This window comes from Onychostoma macrolepis, chromosome 22, assembly GCF_012432095.1.
Source record: "Onychostoma macrolepis isolate SWU-2019 chromosome 22, ASM1243209v1, whole genome shotgun sequence".
In the NCBI taxonomy this organism is placed as follows: Eukaryota; Metazoa; Chordata; class Actinopteri; order Cypriniformes; family Cyprinidae; genus Onychostoma; species Onychostoma macrolepis.
The window spans coordinates 23889220-23903420 of NC_081176.1; the positions used below are offsets into that span (position 1 = coordinate 23889220).

Below are 14201 nucleotides of genomic sequence, written 5' to 3' on the forward strand. Positions count from 1 at the left end.
AGAAATATTTCAAATTAGCAAATGAGCGTATTTGATGAAATATTCGAAAATAATGCAGTGTTTTTGCAATCAATAAAATATTTAATATGTAGGCCTAAATAAGCACCTGTCGTCTCATGTTGTGTTCTAAAGAAAATAGGTGTCTGAGACAACATGAGTTAACACCATAGACTGTAAAAAAACACTGACAAAATTAATTTTGGGATGAATTATCCCTTTAAATCCGAGTGTACAGGAATCGCACAGCTATCCTGCGCATGCGTACTGCTCAGTTGCTATGGGAAACGTGACGAGCCAATAGCGCAGCCAGTTGTGTGTTGAGTGTATCGTTAGAGCGTCGTTGGATACAGCGTTGTGTTAGGAAATATCCTTTATGTTTCAAAATTTGAGATACTTTAATCTACACAAATACTCAGGACAGTAGAGTTTGTAAGTTCATATTTTGTATAAACTAATGCACTTCACTTTTAATGCATGCAATGAAACAAATCAGTATTAAAATCATCTATATGTAGTTCTGGGTTTTTTGTCCTATTTTTTCACCTGTACTGCAGCTTCAAGAGCGCGAAGATGACAGCAGGTTCAGTGGCAGCACCTCGGATCATTCCCATTCGCATGCCGCCTCCAGGAAAAGCCAAGCACGAAATCGACTCTCGCACTCCTGTTGAGATCAAATCCGGTGAGTCAGTGCGGTAGTGACACAGGCTTGCTCCTCGCTTGTTGATCTTCATGTGTTTCATATTGCATGCGTCCCAGACTCGTCTGATGTGAGTGTCCTGTACACGCTGGACGGCAGTAAGCCGGAGATGATGAAGAGGCCGGGTTTTGGTGACAGCACTCTGAAGTACACTGAACCTATCCGCTTACCTGCGGGGAAAGTGTCTGTGAGAGCCATGGCTGTCAGCACGTATGTACATTTTATGCAGTGTTGTTTATAATAGGCTGGGTGTTTTTTTCGGTTACAGGTTATGTCCAAGGGGTTGATTTTTGTAAAAAAAAAAAAAAATTATATATATATACACCTAACAGATCTGAAAATGACCTTTTTTGCCTCCAAAACATGATTTCATTTCATAATGTTCATGAAACATTCAGATGATTGCTCTGAGCACAACAAATATCAGATGAAGTGAGTCGTACTGTTTTTATCCACTTTTAACTTTAATATTTGGTATGTCCACCCTTTGCAGCAATTACAGCAGCACATCAGGTCCCCTGAGAAACTTTGCATTCTCTCTCAAAACATTTGCGTTCTCTCGCGAAACTGTTTTTTTTTTTTTTTTTTTTGTGGAAGAATGCAAAAATATTGAAATATAATTTTTCCTCAAAAACTTTTTTTTATTATTATTTTTTTTACCATCAACACATCGCTTTAGGGGCTCTGTACAAACCCAGATTTTTATACTAAAATAATATTCATAATATAAAATAAATCATAAAATGTGAATAACATATAAAAAAAAAAAATCAAACTTGTTACAAAACTATTTATAATTTAAATTAAGAGTAAAATAAACAAGTTTTTAACAGTTTGTATTGTGAAGAAATTTTTATACAAAGTTTTATACAAAACTGTTTCATAGTTGTGATCAATGTTCCCTCTAATTTTTTTTCTTGCTGAGCAAAACTTTTCTCTATTGGGCGGACATTTCAGCCACCTGAGCAAAAACATTCTTTATACCAAACCTGTACAGCACGCACACAAAAAAGTGTGTAACTTTTAACTTTAATGTGCTATTTATATTTGATTTGACCCTTGATGTAACTAAATGATGCATATTTTAGGTTATCTGAGAAAACATTTTTAGAAACATATTTTCTGCCGTTCAAAAGTTTGGGATCAGTACATTTTTTTAAAGAAGTTTCTTAGGCTCATCAAGGCTGTATCTATTTGATAAAAAATACTGAATATTATTTCACAAAATAATATTGTGAAATATTATTGCAATTCTATTTTAATATACTTTAATATATAATGTATTCCTGTGAAGCAAAGATGAATTTTCAGTGTCACGTGATCCTACAGAAATCATTCTAATATGCTAATTTATAATAAATGTTGGTTCTGTATTTTGATCAAATAAATACAGCCTTGATGAACATAAGTGACTCCATTAAAAAACAAGGTCAATTATTTATTAGGTTTATAATATAGGCCGAACATAATATAATATAATATAATATATCAAAACAACTTAAGCATTTAAACTGATAGAAGAGAATAGAAAACAAACTGAAGCATTTAAACCGAGATCTGTAAGTTAAATATAAAAAAAAAAAAAAACGTTAATTCTTATATTGTTATCTAAACATCGCTATGAAGTACAGTTTGCACAATACACCTGTGTGTGACTGTAAATGTCTTTGTTACCGTTCTGTGCCCATCATCCGCTATTTCCAGCACTTAATCAGGCCACTCTTCTTTAATACACGAGGACGTTTATTTCACATGTCACGGTGTTTGCGTTGAGTCTCGATTTGAGCTCTTTCATCCGCAACCATTGAAGTATTCGGTTTCTACAGCGACTCATTTGGCGCACACCATTCTCTTTCTATGAAACCTGTAAACCACATTCACCGGTTCTAACGCTATAGCGGCACCAGCTCTATAGCGATTTACCTGAGCATTGCAATTCTTTCGTTTTAACTGGAGTACAATCAAATGGCTTTCCCAACTCATTTTAGCGTGTGCGCGGCACATTATTTCTCTGCGCGGCTGCGGTGGAAGAAGTGCGCGGCCGCGCGCGCGCGCAGCTTAGAGGGAACATTGGTTGTGATGTCATTTCCACCACAACCAAAATTTTACCCCTAATAAAGTTTTTTTTTTTATCTCAGTGAGATTAAATATGAAACATGATGGTGAAAACAATCATGAAAAATCATGAAACAAACAAAAAAAAAATCATAGTAAATATCACTTGAGAACAGAATATTTTTATTGTGCATCATTTCCAGTCATTACAATTTCATTTAATTTTATGTATTTTTATTATGCATACATTTCTGAATGTCAAATTAAGAGCAAAAGCAAAAGAGATTTTTTTTTCCATTTTATTCCAAAAAAAGTTTAAAATGTAATTTCCATCACCATCATTTCCGTAACCAAATTGAACCCAATTGAACCCAATACATAATTTAAAATATACTCAAAATCACAGAATTCTCATTTGATGCATGTAGGCTACGTACATGTATTGTTAGTAGACAAATTAAATAGAGAGAGTATATAAAGGTAATTAAATTTCAAAAAGTAAAAAGTGCCTGTAGTTGGAGAAACACCCAACAACAAATTGTACAACAAATTGACTCAAATAAAGACCGTTTGTAATGTAACGCAGTGATGGCCGTCAGAGTGCAGTCGTCACCAAGGTTTTCATAGTGGCCCCGACTCCTTCAGATGAGCAGGATCCGACTACAGGCGATGAAGGTGACACTCTGACGGTCAGTTTTAAACCCATTCTGGTTTTAACGTAATAATATTGCATGTATTTAAGAATATGTGTTATAAATATTACTTTTACGTTGAACAGGATTCATTAATGAATTTGAAGGGGAGCGAAAATGGACCTGGCATTTCCTCTAGTAAAAAAAATTTAGGTAAATCGTTTGGTTCTAGACAGTGTGCATTTGCCAGACACACAAAATGTCTTGTGCCAATTTTGCGCTCTTTTACATCAGATATTCCCAGTAGTGAATCTCGCAAAGCTTTGAAAGGCCCTCGATTCCTGTCACAACGCCTCGGCCCCGGTTCATCTGCACGGCTGATGGTGCAAAACACGCAAGTAACGGTTTACAACATGCATTAAAACCCACTCAAACAACCCTCACTATGATGGTGATCACTGTTTTCTCAAGCCATAAACAAAATACATCCTGTATTTTACTGAATTTATTTTCTCTATTCCACCAGAACCAGAGCACAGATGTGGAAAACCACTTAAAAACCTTGACGAGCACTCAGATATCACGGATCCAGAGAGAGACGGATTTCCTTAGGTGAGGTATATATTAGTGCTGTCAATTTATCGCATTAATAATTAATTAATTTATCAATTAATCACACCCAAAATAAAAGTTTTTGTTTACATAATATATGTGTGTGTACTGTGTATATTTGTGATGTATATATAAATACACACACATGCATGTATATAATAAATATACACAGTATACACACATATATTATGTAAACAAAACCTTTTGTTTTGGGTGCGATTAATCGCGATTAATCGTTTGACAGCACTAGTATATGTGTTTATACTCAATACATTTATAATTTAAATATGTTTTTTGAAGATGTCCAAAGTGCTTGAGTCATCGCCCTTCGGATCCTTTCGCCCGATTCTGTCTGCACTGCGGAGCACCAGTGTCTCCAATACCTGGTCAAAGGCTGCCCCCTACTGAAGGAGGACAGGTACAACATATTCTGCTACTATAAAATACAGTGATAATCCGATAACCAGTGATCATTTCACAATAATATGAGTATGTGCTGTGATTTTTTTTTTATAGATGGGTCTGTGTGTGCATTGTAAAACCATGGTGCCTCTCAATACGGCCATATGTGTGGTGTGCGAGTCGCCACTGACTCGACAACTGCAGCCGCAGGCTAGTCTGAGACTACAGGTAAATTCACATCTGTAGTAGAGCACTACTATGAGTCTATTAAATGTACTTATTAGATCAATTAAGTATATTATATTCATGTTATTCTAGGATAAGCTTATCTGTCACTCTTGTGGGACAGGAAACCCTGCTCATATCACACACTGTGTCACTTGTGAATCCCAGCTGCTTCAGCAAACCACAGTAAGAGCCCCAACTACAAGAAATCAGCATTGTCTGTCGAATCATTATTAGGATTGTGATAGGACACTATTATAACAGTGTTATCATTCCACAGCCAGTTTTGAGCGGACAGAGAGCTGCATCTTTACCCAGCTCACAGGGCAAAATGGTCTCCTGCTCCAAGTGCAATAGAGTCAACCACTCGGATGCTCGATTCTGCGACTGGTGTGGAGCAAAGGTGATAAACCCAAACCTTTGAAGACCTACACTACCAGTCAAAAGTTTTTGAACAGTGTGATTTTTAATCTTAAAGAAGTCTCTTCTGCCTGCATTTATTTGATCCAAAGTACAGCAAAAAAAACTGTAAAATTTTGAAATATTTTTACTATTTAAAATAACGTTTTCTATTGGAATATATTTTAAAATGTAATTTATTCTTGTGATTTCAAAGCTGAATTTTTTGCATCATTACTCCAGTCTTCAGTGTCACATGATCCTTCAGAAATCATTCTAATATTCTGATTTGCTGTTCGAAAATACATTTATTATTATTATTGTTATGTTGAAAACAGCTGAGTAGAGTTTTTCAGGTTTCTTTGATGAATAATAAAGTTCAGAAGAACAGCATTTATCTGAAGTATAAATCTTTTTGTAACATTTTATCATCACTTTTGATGATAAATTTTTTTTTTTTAAATTAGAATGATTTCTGAAGGATTATGTGTCTGGAGTAATGATGCTGAAAATTTAGCTTTGATCACAGGAATAAATTACATTTCAGTTATTTTAAATAGTAAAAATATTTCACAATATTACTGCTTTTGCTGTATTTTGGATCAAATAAATTGGTGAGCAGAAGAGAACTTTTGACTGGTAGTGTATTTCTGTTCATTTGTGTTGGCCTTTATATGTTAGCAGTCATCTACAGATGTAGGTGTAAATGTCATGTATATGCTAGTGTGCTCAACTAGTTTTATGAGTTTTACTTTTAACACATTTAAAAAGCACTGTCATCCTCCAGAAGCAAAAGAACAGAAGTTTTGATTACTCATCTTGTTCGTAGGGGCTTATGCAAATTTTAGAATGAGAATGCTCCTCCCCCTCATTACCATCTTTTTCAGAGTAGCAATTATAAGTTAGCATACTAAGCATATCAATGGCAGGATACATAGTCATGTCAGAAAGATCACATTTATGAGTTGAACGCACCACAAAATCTTTCTTTGAGCCTAAAGTTTCCGAGTTGGGGGTGTGTCAATGAGAAAATACGTTGCACACAATGAATATAGCATCTCTATTTACAATACATTTGTTGAAATTAATAAAAACTAGCTGGGTTGGATGTACGAAATATGATACTACTGTGCAGTTATGATAGAATATGTAACGATTCAATTTACAGCATCAGAAATGGAATTTAAAAAAAAAACATCTAGTGCATATTCTTTATTCATCATTTTGTATAATTGAAAAAGCAGTAGAGTTAAAATTTTTGTAGAAAAAGTACCACCAAAGTGGTGTGACAACTGATGTTGTAGTTACGACTTCCCAACTCATAAATACAAACTTAATGCTAGTATGCTATCTTTGTATTAGCTCGCAAATGTAAAACTTTCAGCAAGCAAATTTTCGTTCTGGGCTGAAAAAAAAAATTAAACCAACCAATCATCTTGGTGTGAACAGGCCTTAAAGGTGCGAAAAAAATGTACCACTGTTTATCAAATTTTCACAGCTGAAATCATGTAATTTTTTAGAAATCCTTTTAATCAAGAATCTCTCGTAAGGGCGAAGGATTTCGCAACGTGTTCAAGTTGGTCACACAGATTCAGCAGAAAGCTGCTTTGTTTGAAATTCTGCCAGAATTACACAAATGTGACCACGTTAAGACTACATAAACAGTGATTTTCTATAATTTTTGATGAGGCACCATCTAGAGCCTTTTGATATGTACCACCTCAGCTTCCTGTTTCAATAGGAAATGCATCAATATAGAAAATAAACTTAATCATCAAGTGGTTTCATGTGTTCTTTAAGTCCTTTTTAAACTGTTTTGTCACTGAAAGTTTTTATGGAACTGTATACTTGGTGTAAATTATAATATGGAGATTCAATCAAAATATCATTGCATATAGTTGGCAATGTTTGTGTAAACTGGAATGGCTTGTAATTTTGTGTTTATACTTGCAGCCCGGCCACAAATCCAGCTCTGTGACTTGTTCTCAGTGTGGAGCTAGCAGCCATCCTTATGCTAATTACTGCGGTGGCTGTGGTGTCTTCCTGGATGGCCCACCCAGGACACCCTCACATGTAAACCAGGGACAGGACACACAGGAAGCTGATCAGGTACAGTACACAGCCTGTTTAGCGCTCATTAAAAGCATACAGTATTATATCATCCTCATCATTGCTCTTTCTCATATAGTCTTCAGCCACCTGGCAGGCAGTTCCTGCACCTGAATCAACAACTGAGCCTCTAGCTGCAGGTTTGCGCATGTGCGCAGATGCACAGACGCAGACAGTGGGGCTGTTTTTCCCGTCTAGCACTGAGCTGAAAAAACAGAGCCAACAGAGGGAGGCGGAGCTTAGCAGACAGGAGCAGATGAGTGACAGGAAGCCCCTCCTCACTGCCATTAGTCCAGGCCGAGGTAGACTATTGTACAATATACTTTTTCCAAATAAATTAGCATGACTTCTACAGATGTTTATGTGGTGTGTGTATGGTTTAGGATACTGGAGGAAGCAGCTGGATCACATTTGCGCTCATCTGCGCAGTTACACTCAGAATAATACTGAGTTTAGAGCTCTGATTGGAGAACCTCGCCTGGGCAGAGTAAGACCAAAACTATCCACTGTACATTTTTATATATGCTATCCACTATACGTTTTTATTAGTGCTGTCAAATGATTAATCGTGATTAATCTCACCAAAATAAAAGTTTTTGTTTCCATAATATATGTGTGTGTACTGTGCATAATTATTATGTATATAAAAATACACAAACATGCATGTTTATATATGTAATATATTTATATATAATATAACTTCTATGAATATAAATATATACATGTAAATATACATAATTTTTTCAAAATATATAGGTGTATGCATGTGTATTTATATATGCATAATAAATATACACAGTACACACACATATTATGTATACAATTTTTTATTTTGGATGCAATTAATCGCGATTAATCGTTTAACAGCACTAGTTTTTATAAAATACTATTATTGTTTTTATTATATACATTTACTTTTACTCCATCATTACTATTATTATTATTAATTTATGTTTACTATTTATGTTATTTTTATTATAGATTTTTATTTATAATCCATTATTATTATTATTAATGTTGTTGTTGTTGTTGTTATTATTAGCGTGCACATTTTGTGTTTGTCAATCTGCACTCTAGATGATATCTGCTGTTATTCAGGAGGACAGCTATGAAGTCAGTCTGCGCATTAACTTCATCTCTGCCTCACCGGAGGGATCCAGGGTCAGAAACACTCCTGAGAGCTTTTATATCGAGTCTAAAGAGAGTCTCTTGAGTATTGCATGTTTTTCAGTCTGTGAGATCATGCACGTGTTGTCTTCTTCCAGTCGTCTTCTGCCGGCCAGCAGAGCAGATCTGTGGCATCAGAGAGTCAGAACCTCAGTGCTGTGACAGAAGGCAGAAATTCAGCCAGTCCGGGTACTGACACATGTTTGTTTTGCTGTCATGATGGGGTTTTTCCATTGACTGCTTCTAATTTAATAGGTTTATTCGGCCTTATTCCTTTTGGGGACTGTTGACTGGTTAAATAATTTTTTTTTTTACTTATATAATGTTTTTATTAAAAAAATAGTAATATTTTAAATTAATAATTATAATTTACAATAGTAATAAAATAATATAGCTGCAAGCAGCGATTACCGGGGTTCAAACGCTTTAGGTATTTAAGCACAAAAAGACATTACATATTATTTAGCAAGCCTGTAATTACCTAAATCAATTATTAGAAAAGCATTTTTGTCAAATCCAGGTGATTCACCATAGAAATATGATGTTTTTGTAACATTTATGACTGTTATATTGCCAGCTGTGGTCTGATCTCCCTGAAACTTTGCATGCTTGTTTAGAATCACCTGTCGCATGTGCTCAGCGGGTTACGTGAAGTTTTGAGTTTTCGTTTAGGCTTTATAGGCTTTTGGGTATATTTGGACAGGCCCCTTTTCCAAAGGACCCTGTTATAGCTTCCCAAAGGGTAAATTTCAACATGTTTTTGATAATTATTGACCTAAAGAGTCCAGAGAATTGCACTGTGGTGGTTTTTTAGGACTACTTTGCAAAAGTAGGTTTTTCACATCTTCTCAATCATTTAAAAAAAAAAAAACGGTTTGATTGACAGCAGTGGTTCTAGAGGCAAAGTTGTTCGGAACGAGGAGGTCTATCAAACGATACGATTATTGCATGTATGTGCAGAAAACCGTGCAATGTACAATCGTTTACGCCCTCAAAAAAATGCGATATCACCCCCCAGTGGCCGATTTCTTTCAAATTTCTCACAGACATTTGGGGCCATGAGTCAAACAGGCCCACCTATTTTCGTTGCAATCGGTCCCGGTTAACCTTGTCTAATAGGTGCTCAAATTTCATCGGCCAATGGCAGCCATGTTTTATTGAGATACGCAAATGTCCCCATAGACACCTGCCCCCTTTTGAACTTTTTGGTATTCCTTTACCATGGTGAGTCGAAAGTTCAACTTTTTATGATAATTGTTGATATTCACTCTCCACAGAATCTTTCTGCACTGGTTTGGTTCTGATCGGGCAAAAAACCTAGGACTAGTTCGCAAAAGTATGTTTTGCAAAAAATGTAAATCACGATCGAATCTGAAGCATGCGTTTTGTCCAGCATGAGCCAAGGATTCCAGCGACATAAGACACTTGAACCTGCGACTGACGGTTTAGGACTTGTGAGCAATTTCGTACTTTTGATCACTGTAGTGCCCCCGTCAGGCTGATTGGGGCGAGCCTCAGTCACTTTGTAGGCGGTGTGAGTACTACCATCCCTCCAAGTTTCAAGTCTCGACGACTTACGGTTTGGTCTGCACGATCAGTTTTACGTAGAAATCGCTCATCCATGACCATTCTAACAATTACAATAGGGTTTCAGCGCTACACCCTTGAATCCCTAATTAAGCATCAAAATATGTATTAATAATGAATAATTTACCATTAATTTATTTCTCTTTACTTCAATTAATACATTTGTTGTTTATTTAATAATGCTAAATGATCAAAGTGATGTTTATGACTATTTTGTCATATGTTGCACAGATAGTAACATTAATACAGCAGGATCGTCAGCTAAAAGAAAGAAGCAGAAAAAGATCTGGAGCTCAGACGCCACAGAAAAGCAGCCGGTCAGTATCACACACACATACACTGACATAACCCTTTTTGTTTGTTAGACAAAGAAACATTACAACAGGAATGTTAATATCTTTCTCAGGAGTCTAAAGACAGTCTGCTTCTTAAGGAGGTGGGGCCTGTGGGGCGGGGCCAGATCTCAGCAGTGCAGCAGCTATTGGATGAGGTGAGGCTAAAGAACCTATCACAGCTCCAAAAACTCCACAGCGACTTAAAGGGGTCATCGGATGCAAAATTCACTTTACAAGTTGTTTGAATATGTGTGTTGGAAGTGTGTGTACACATCCATCCTATAATGATAAAAATCCACCTGGTGTGTTTTTTGTTTTAAATCCCTATTTTAAAATCCCCTTTCTCAAATCAGGCTGTTTTGAGAGCCCTGTCAGAATGACGTAGTTCTGCACAGACCGCTCCCACAATAGTTGATTGACAGGACCATCTTACCTTAGACCCGCCCTGAGTGAACTGAGTGAGCTGTAAACAGTCCGACTGCCATTGTGTCGACTCCGGTGCAGGGGAAGACAAGAATGTCTCCGATTAAGCGACTGAGGTGTTTTGTTGTTGGATGTAGTAATGAATATAGCAGTCGTCATTTACTCCCGACATCTGAGCTGCTGAAGACGCAGAGGATTAATGTTACTTTCGCTTTGAAGGGAATGCTCCAATCCCCGATCTGCCTAAATGCGTCTATGTTCGTGCAAATCATTCGTGATCCAGCATCACCTACAGAAGAAGTGAGTATAAGGTTTTTTTTTTGCAAATCGCCTTTCCTAATAATAGTTAGCCAGTTTCGCGGCTGAAGTTTACAGTCTGCTCGTCACTCCATGGAAGAGAGGGGCAGGGTCAGCAGAGCTCATTAGCATTTAAAGCAACATGGACTTAAAACGGCTTGCTGAAAACAGAATTGTTTTTGACAGGGTAAAAAAGGTGTTTTTTACACTACCATTGAGAAATTTTAACCAAAGTATGTTATAGACTTTTCATTGAGACCCTAAAGAATCATATCAACTGGAAAATGGGCATACGATGACCCCTTTAAAGGGGACCTTTTATGTTTTTTCGGTCTATATCTTTTTTAGTGTGTAATATAGGTTTCTGCATTTATGTTTACATTTACATTTATGCATTTAGCAGACGCTTTTATCCAAAGAAACTTACATTGCATTCAAGTTACAGTTTCTACATTTTATCAGCTCTTGCTTTCCTTGGGAATCGAACCCATGATCTTGATGTTGCTAGCGCCATGCTCTACTATTTGAGCTACAGGAAAGCTGTAGCTCAAATACAGCTTTCCTGTAGCTGTATTTGCATGTAATCAATCTGCAAAGTTACAAAACACAAAGTTCACTCAAAAATTAGATAATCTATCCATGTCATGCTTGCCAAGGCGGTAAAACTGATGCTAGAATTTAGCTAGTATTTACAGGTACTTGAGAAGCCTTCTAAGCTGATATTCACCGGTTATTGTAAAGGGCATTACGTTTCAATCATAAAATGGAGCGTTCAGAGAGAAAGTGAAAACAGGTGCTGCGACAATGTAAATTGTACAACAAAATAACGTGTTTTGAACATTAAATCATGTAAACATTCTAGTAGACCACTGAACAAAATTATGAACCTGTAAATAAGCAAAATCGGGGCCCTTAAAGGTGCATTTTTAGTGTTCTTGTCCAATTTTTTGTCATCACAATCACATGATTTTGCAAAAGATTTTGCATACAGATTTCACAACAAGTTAAAGTTGATCACGCAGGTCTTTTCCATGTTGAAACAGATTGCTTCGTACATCGCTAGACGTTTTAAAAGGAATAGTTCACCCAAAAATGAAAACCTTTAAGACCTTCATTCATCTTTAGAACACAAATTAAGATATTTTTTATGAAATCTGAGAGTTTTCTGACCCTGCATAGACAGGAACACAACTGACGCGTTCAAGGCCCAGAAAGGTAATAAGGACATCGTTAAAATAGTCCATGTGACATCAGTGGTTCAACTGTAATTTTAAGACCTTGAACGAGGTAGCTCATTTGCTGTATTTGCAGGGACAGAAAGCTCTCAGATTTCATCAAAAATATCTTAATTTGTGTTTCGAAGATGAATGAAGGTCTTACGGGTTTGGAACGACATGAGGGTGAGAAATTCATTACATTTGTTCACCACAGCCATATCACTCTGCAGCCCAAGACCGGTTGCCCATGGAAGCTAAGCAGGGCTGAGCCTGGTCAGTACCTGGATGGGAGACCTCCTGGGAAAACTAGGTTGCTGTTGGAAGAGGTGTTAGTGAGGCCAGCAGGGGGTGCTCACCCTGTGGTCTGTGTGGGTCCTAACGCCCCAGTATAGTGACGGGGACACTATACTGTCAAAAGAGCACGGTCTTTCGGATGAGACGTTAAACCGAGGTCCTGACACTCTGTGGTCATTAAAAATCCCATGACACTCATCGTAAAGAGTAGGGGTGTAACCTCTCCACCTGTAGCTGGTGTGTGGTGAGCGGACTGGTGCCGTTGTCCTGTGGCTGCCGTTGCATCATCCAAGTGGATGCTGCACACTGGTGGTGGTTGAGAAGGGACCTCCCACATGATTGTAAAGTGCTTTGGGTGTACAGCAATACACAATAAAGCGCTATATAATTGCATCATTCATTACAAAATTTTCATTTGTGGGTCCCTTTAACTGTGAAATTTTGCCAGAATTTCGCTAATGTGACCACTCTTTTAAATTTACTTGGGATCTTTTGTGTAGCTGTATATATTTATAGAAGGTGTGTTTAAAATGATGGCATATCTCTGCAGGGTGCTGACCCAGCATGTTTGGGAAGTGATGGACGTCCCGCTCTGGTTGCTGCAGTGTTAAACGGGCATCATGATGTTATTCCTGTGCTGGTGCAGAGAGAAGCTGATGTTAACCATGCATCTGGACCGTGAGTTGAAACAAGTTCCTTTTGATATGCCTAGTAATAATCTGAGCCAAATTAATACTTTTAATCATCTGTGATGGCCACAGGTTGAATAACACGGCGCTGCATGAGGCTGCAGCACTGGGAAACGAAGGTCTGAGGAGCGTTGAGATACTCCTGGGGTGAGTTTCACTAACGTTAATGGTGATAAAGTTACAATGGCATGTTTTAAAAAATATCTCAATCTTGTGAAGGTGTAATGCAAGTATCAGAAAGCAGAATAATTGTGGACAGACGGCGTATGATATTGCCGTGGCCGCCGGGAGCAGTTCTGTGGTCTCTCAGATGGCAGCTCACATGGGACAGGATCTGCTACAGCGCCACACCAAGGCCAGGAGCCCATCTGGACTGGATACGTTCTCTTAAAACAATCCACATCTTAACCAAACCAAATCTCAACTGACATATTCAAGCAAAATGATTGATTACAGTGAGTTAACTGAGTAAAAGCGTGATTTCCTCATTGTTACTGTGTACAAGAAATATTGTACAAGAAATTATGTAATTTGTATTTACTTGAACATTTAAAATGCATTATGGAAGCAAAAAGAAATTGCAATTTCTGACTTTTTTTCTTGCAATTAAAAACAATGAATTGTAAGACAGTACCTTATATTAAACTTGGAATTGAGATATAAACTCAGATTTGCGAGAGGTAAAATCTACAGCAGAAGTCACCTTCAAATCAAGCAGTTTTTGTTTGGTCAACAAGGCAAAATTGCATAAACAACTTAAAACCCGAAATATTCCACGCAAAATCGATTCCTATTGAAATTAATGGATTTTGTCCGCAAAAGTTTTCTGATCAACTTTGAGTTTTATGTAAATTATACCAATAACAGTGAGTTTTAGAGAGCGGTATACGCAATAATTAATTCCCTGACCTGTCCAAGAAAAAAAAGCAACTTGGGAATCACTACTCAGGATTTTCGCTGTCATCAAATCTTTCCAATTTCATGTTTACGCACATGTTTTGTCTGTCGGTCTTTCTGTCTTCAGACTAGTGCTGTCAAACGATTAATCGCATCGAAAAGAA

The 14201-nt window shown here is 37.0% G+C and overlaps 1 protein-coding gene across 2 annotated transcripts; it reads left to right on the plus strand.

Moving 5' to 3' along the window:
• Positions 1-258: 258 nt before the first annotated feature.
• Positions 259-14184, plus strand: dzank1 (double zinc ribbon and ankyrin repeat domains 1). 2 transcript variants are annotated; one of them, XM_058760856.1, is made up of 21 exons: positions 259-429; positions 555-679; positions 757-907; positions 3339-3441; positions 3531-3597; positions 3679-3782; positions 3911-3996; positions 4297-4414; positions 4513-4626; positions 4717-4809; positions 4904-5026; positions 6976-7131; positions 7211-7433; positions 7515-7618; positions 8230-8292; positions 8397-8487; positions 10117-10202; positions 10292-10375; positions 13002-13129; positions 13213-13287; positions 13360-14184. In XM_058760856.1, exons 2-21 carry the CDS (start codon positions 571-573, stop codon positions 13529-13531), a joined length of 2250 nt encoding a protein of 749 aa, XP_058616839.1. In that variant the 5' UTR covers positions 259-429; positions 555-570; the 3' UTR covers positions 13532-14184. The 2 variants fall into 2 exon arrangements, with proteins under 2 accessions (XP_058616839.1, XP_058616838.1); XM_058760855.1 differs by having other exon boundaries at positions 260-429; positions 8209-8292.
• The last annotated feature ends 17 nt before the right edge of the window (positions 14185-14201 follow it).

Excerpts from the sequence above, each read along its gene's own strand:
- dzank1 (XM_058760855.1), top strand. The coding sequence starts at position 571 with ATGACAGCAGGTTCAGTGGCAGCACCTCGGATCATTCCCATTCGCATG. Across the intron at positions 3,442-3,530 it reads ATGAAGGTGACACTCTGACG|GATTCATTAATGAATTTGAA; the intron begins GTCAGTTTTAAA and ends TACGTTGAACAG. Across the intron at positions 7,132-7,210 it reads ACACACAGGAAGCTGATCAG|TCTTCAGCCACCTGGCAGGC; the intron begins GTACAGTACACA and ends TTTCTCATATAG.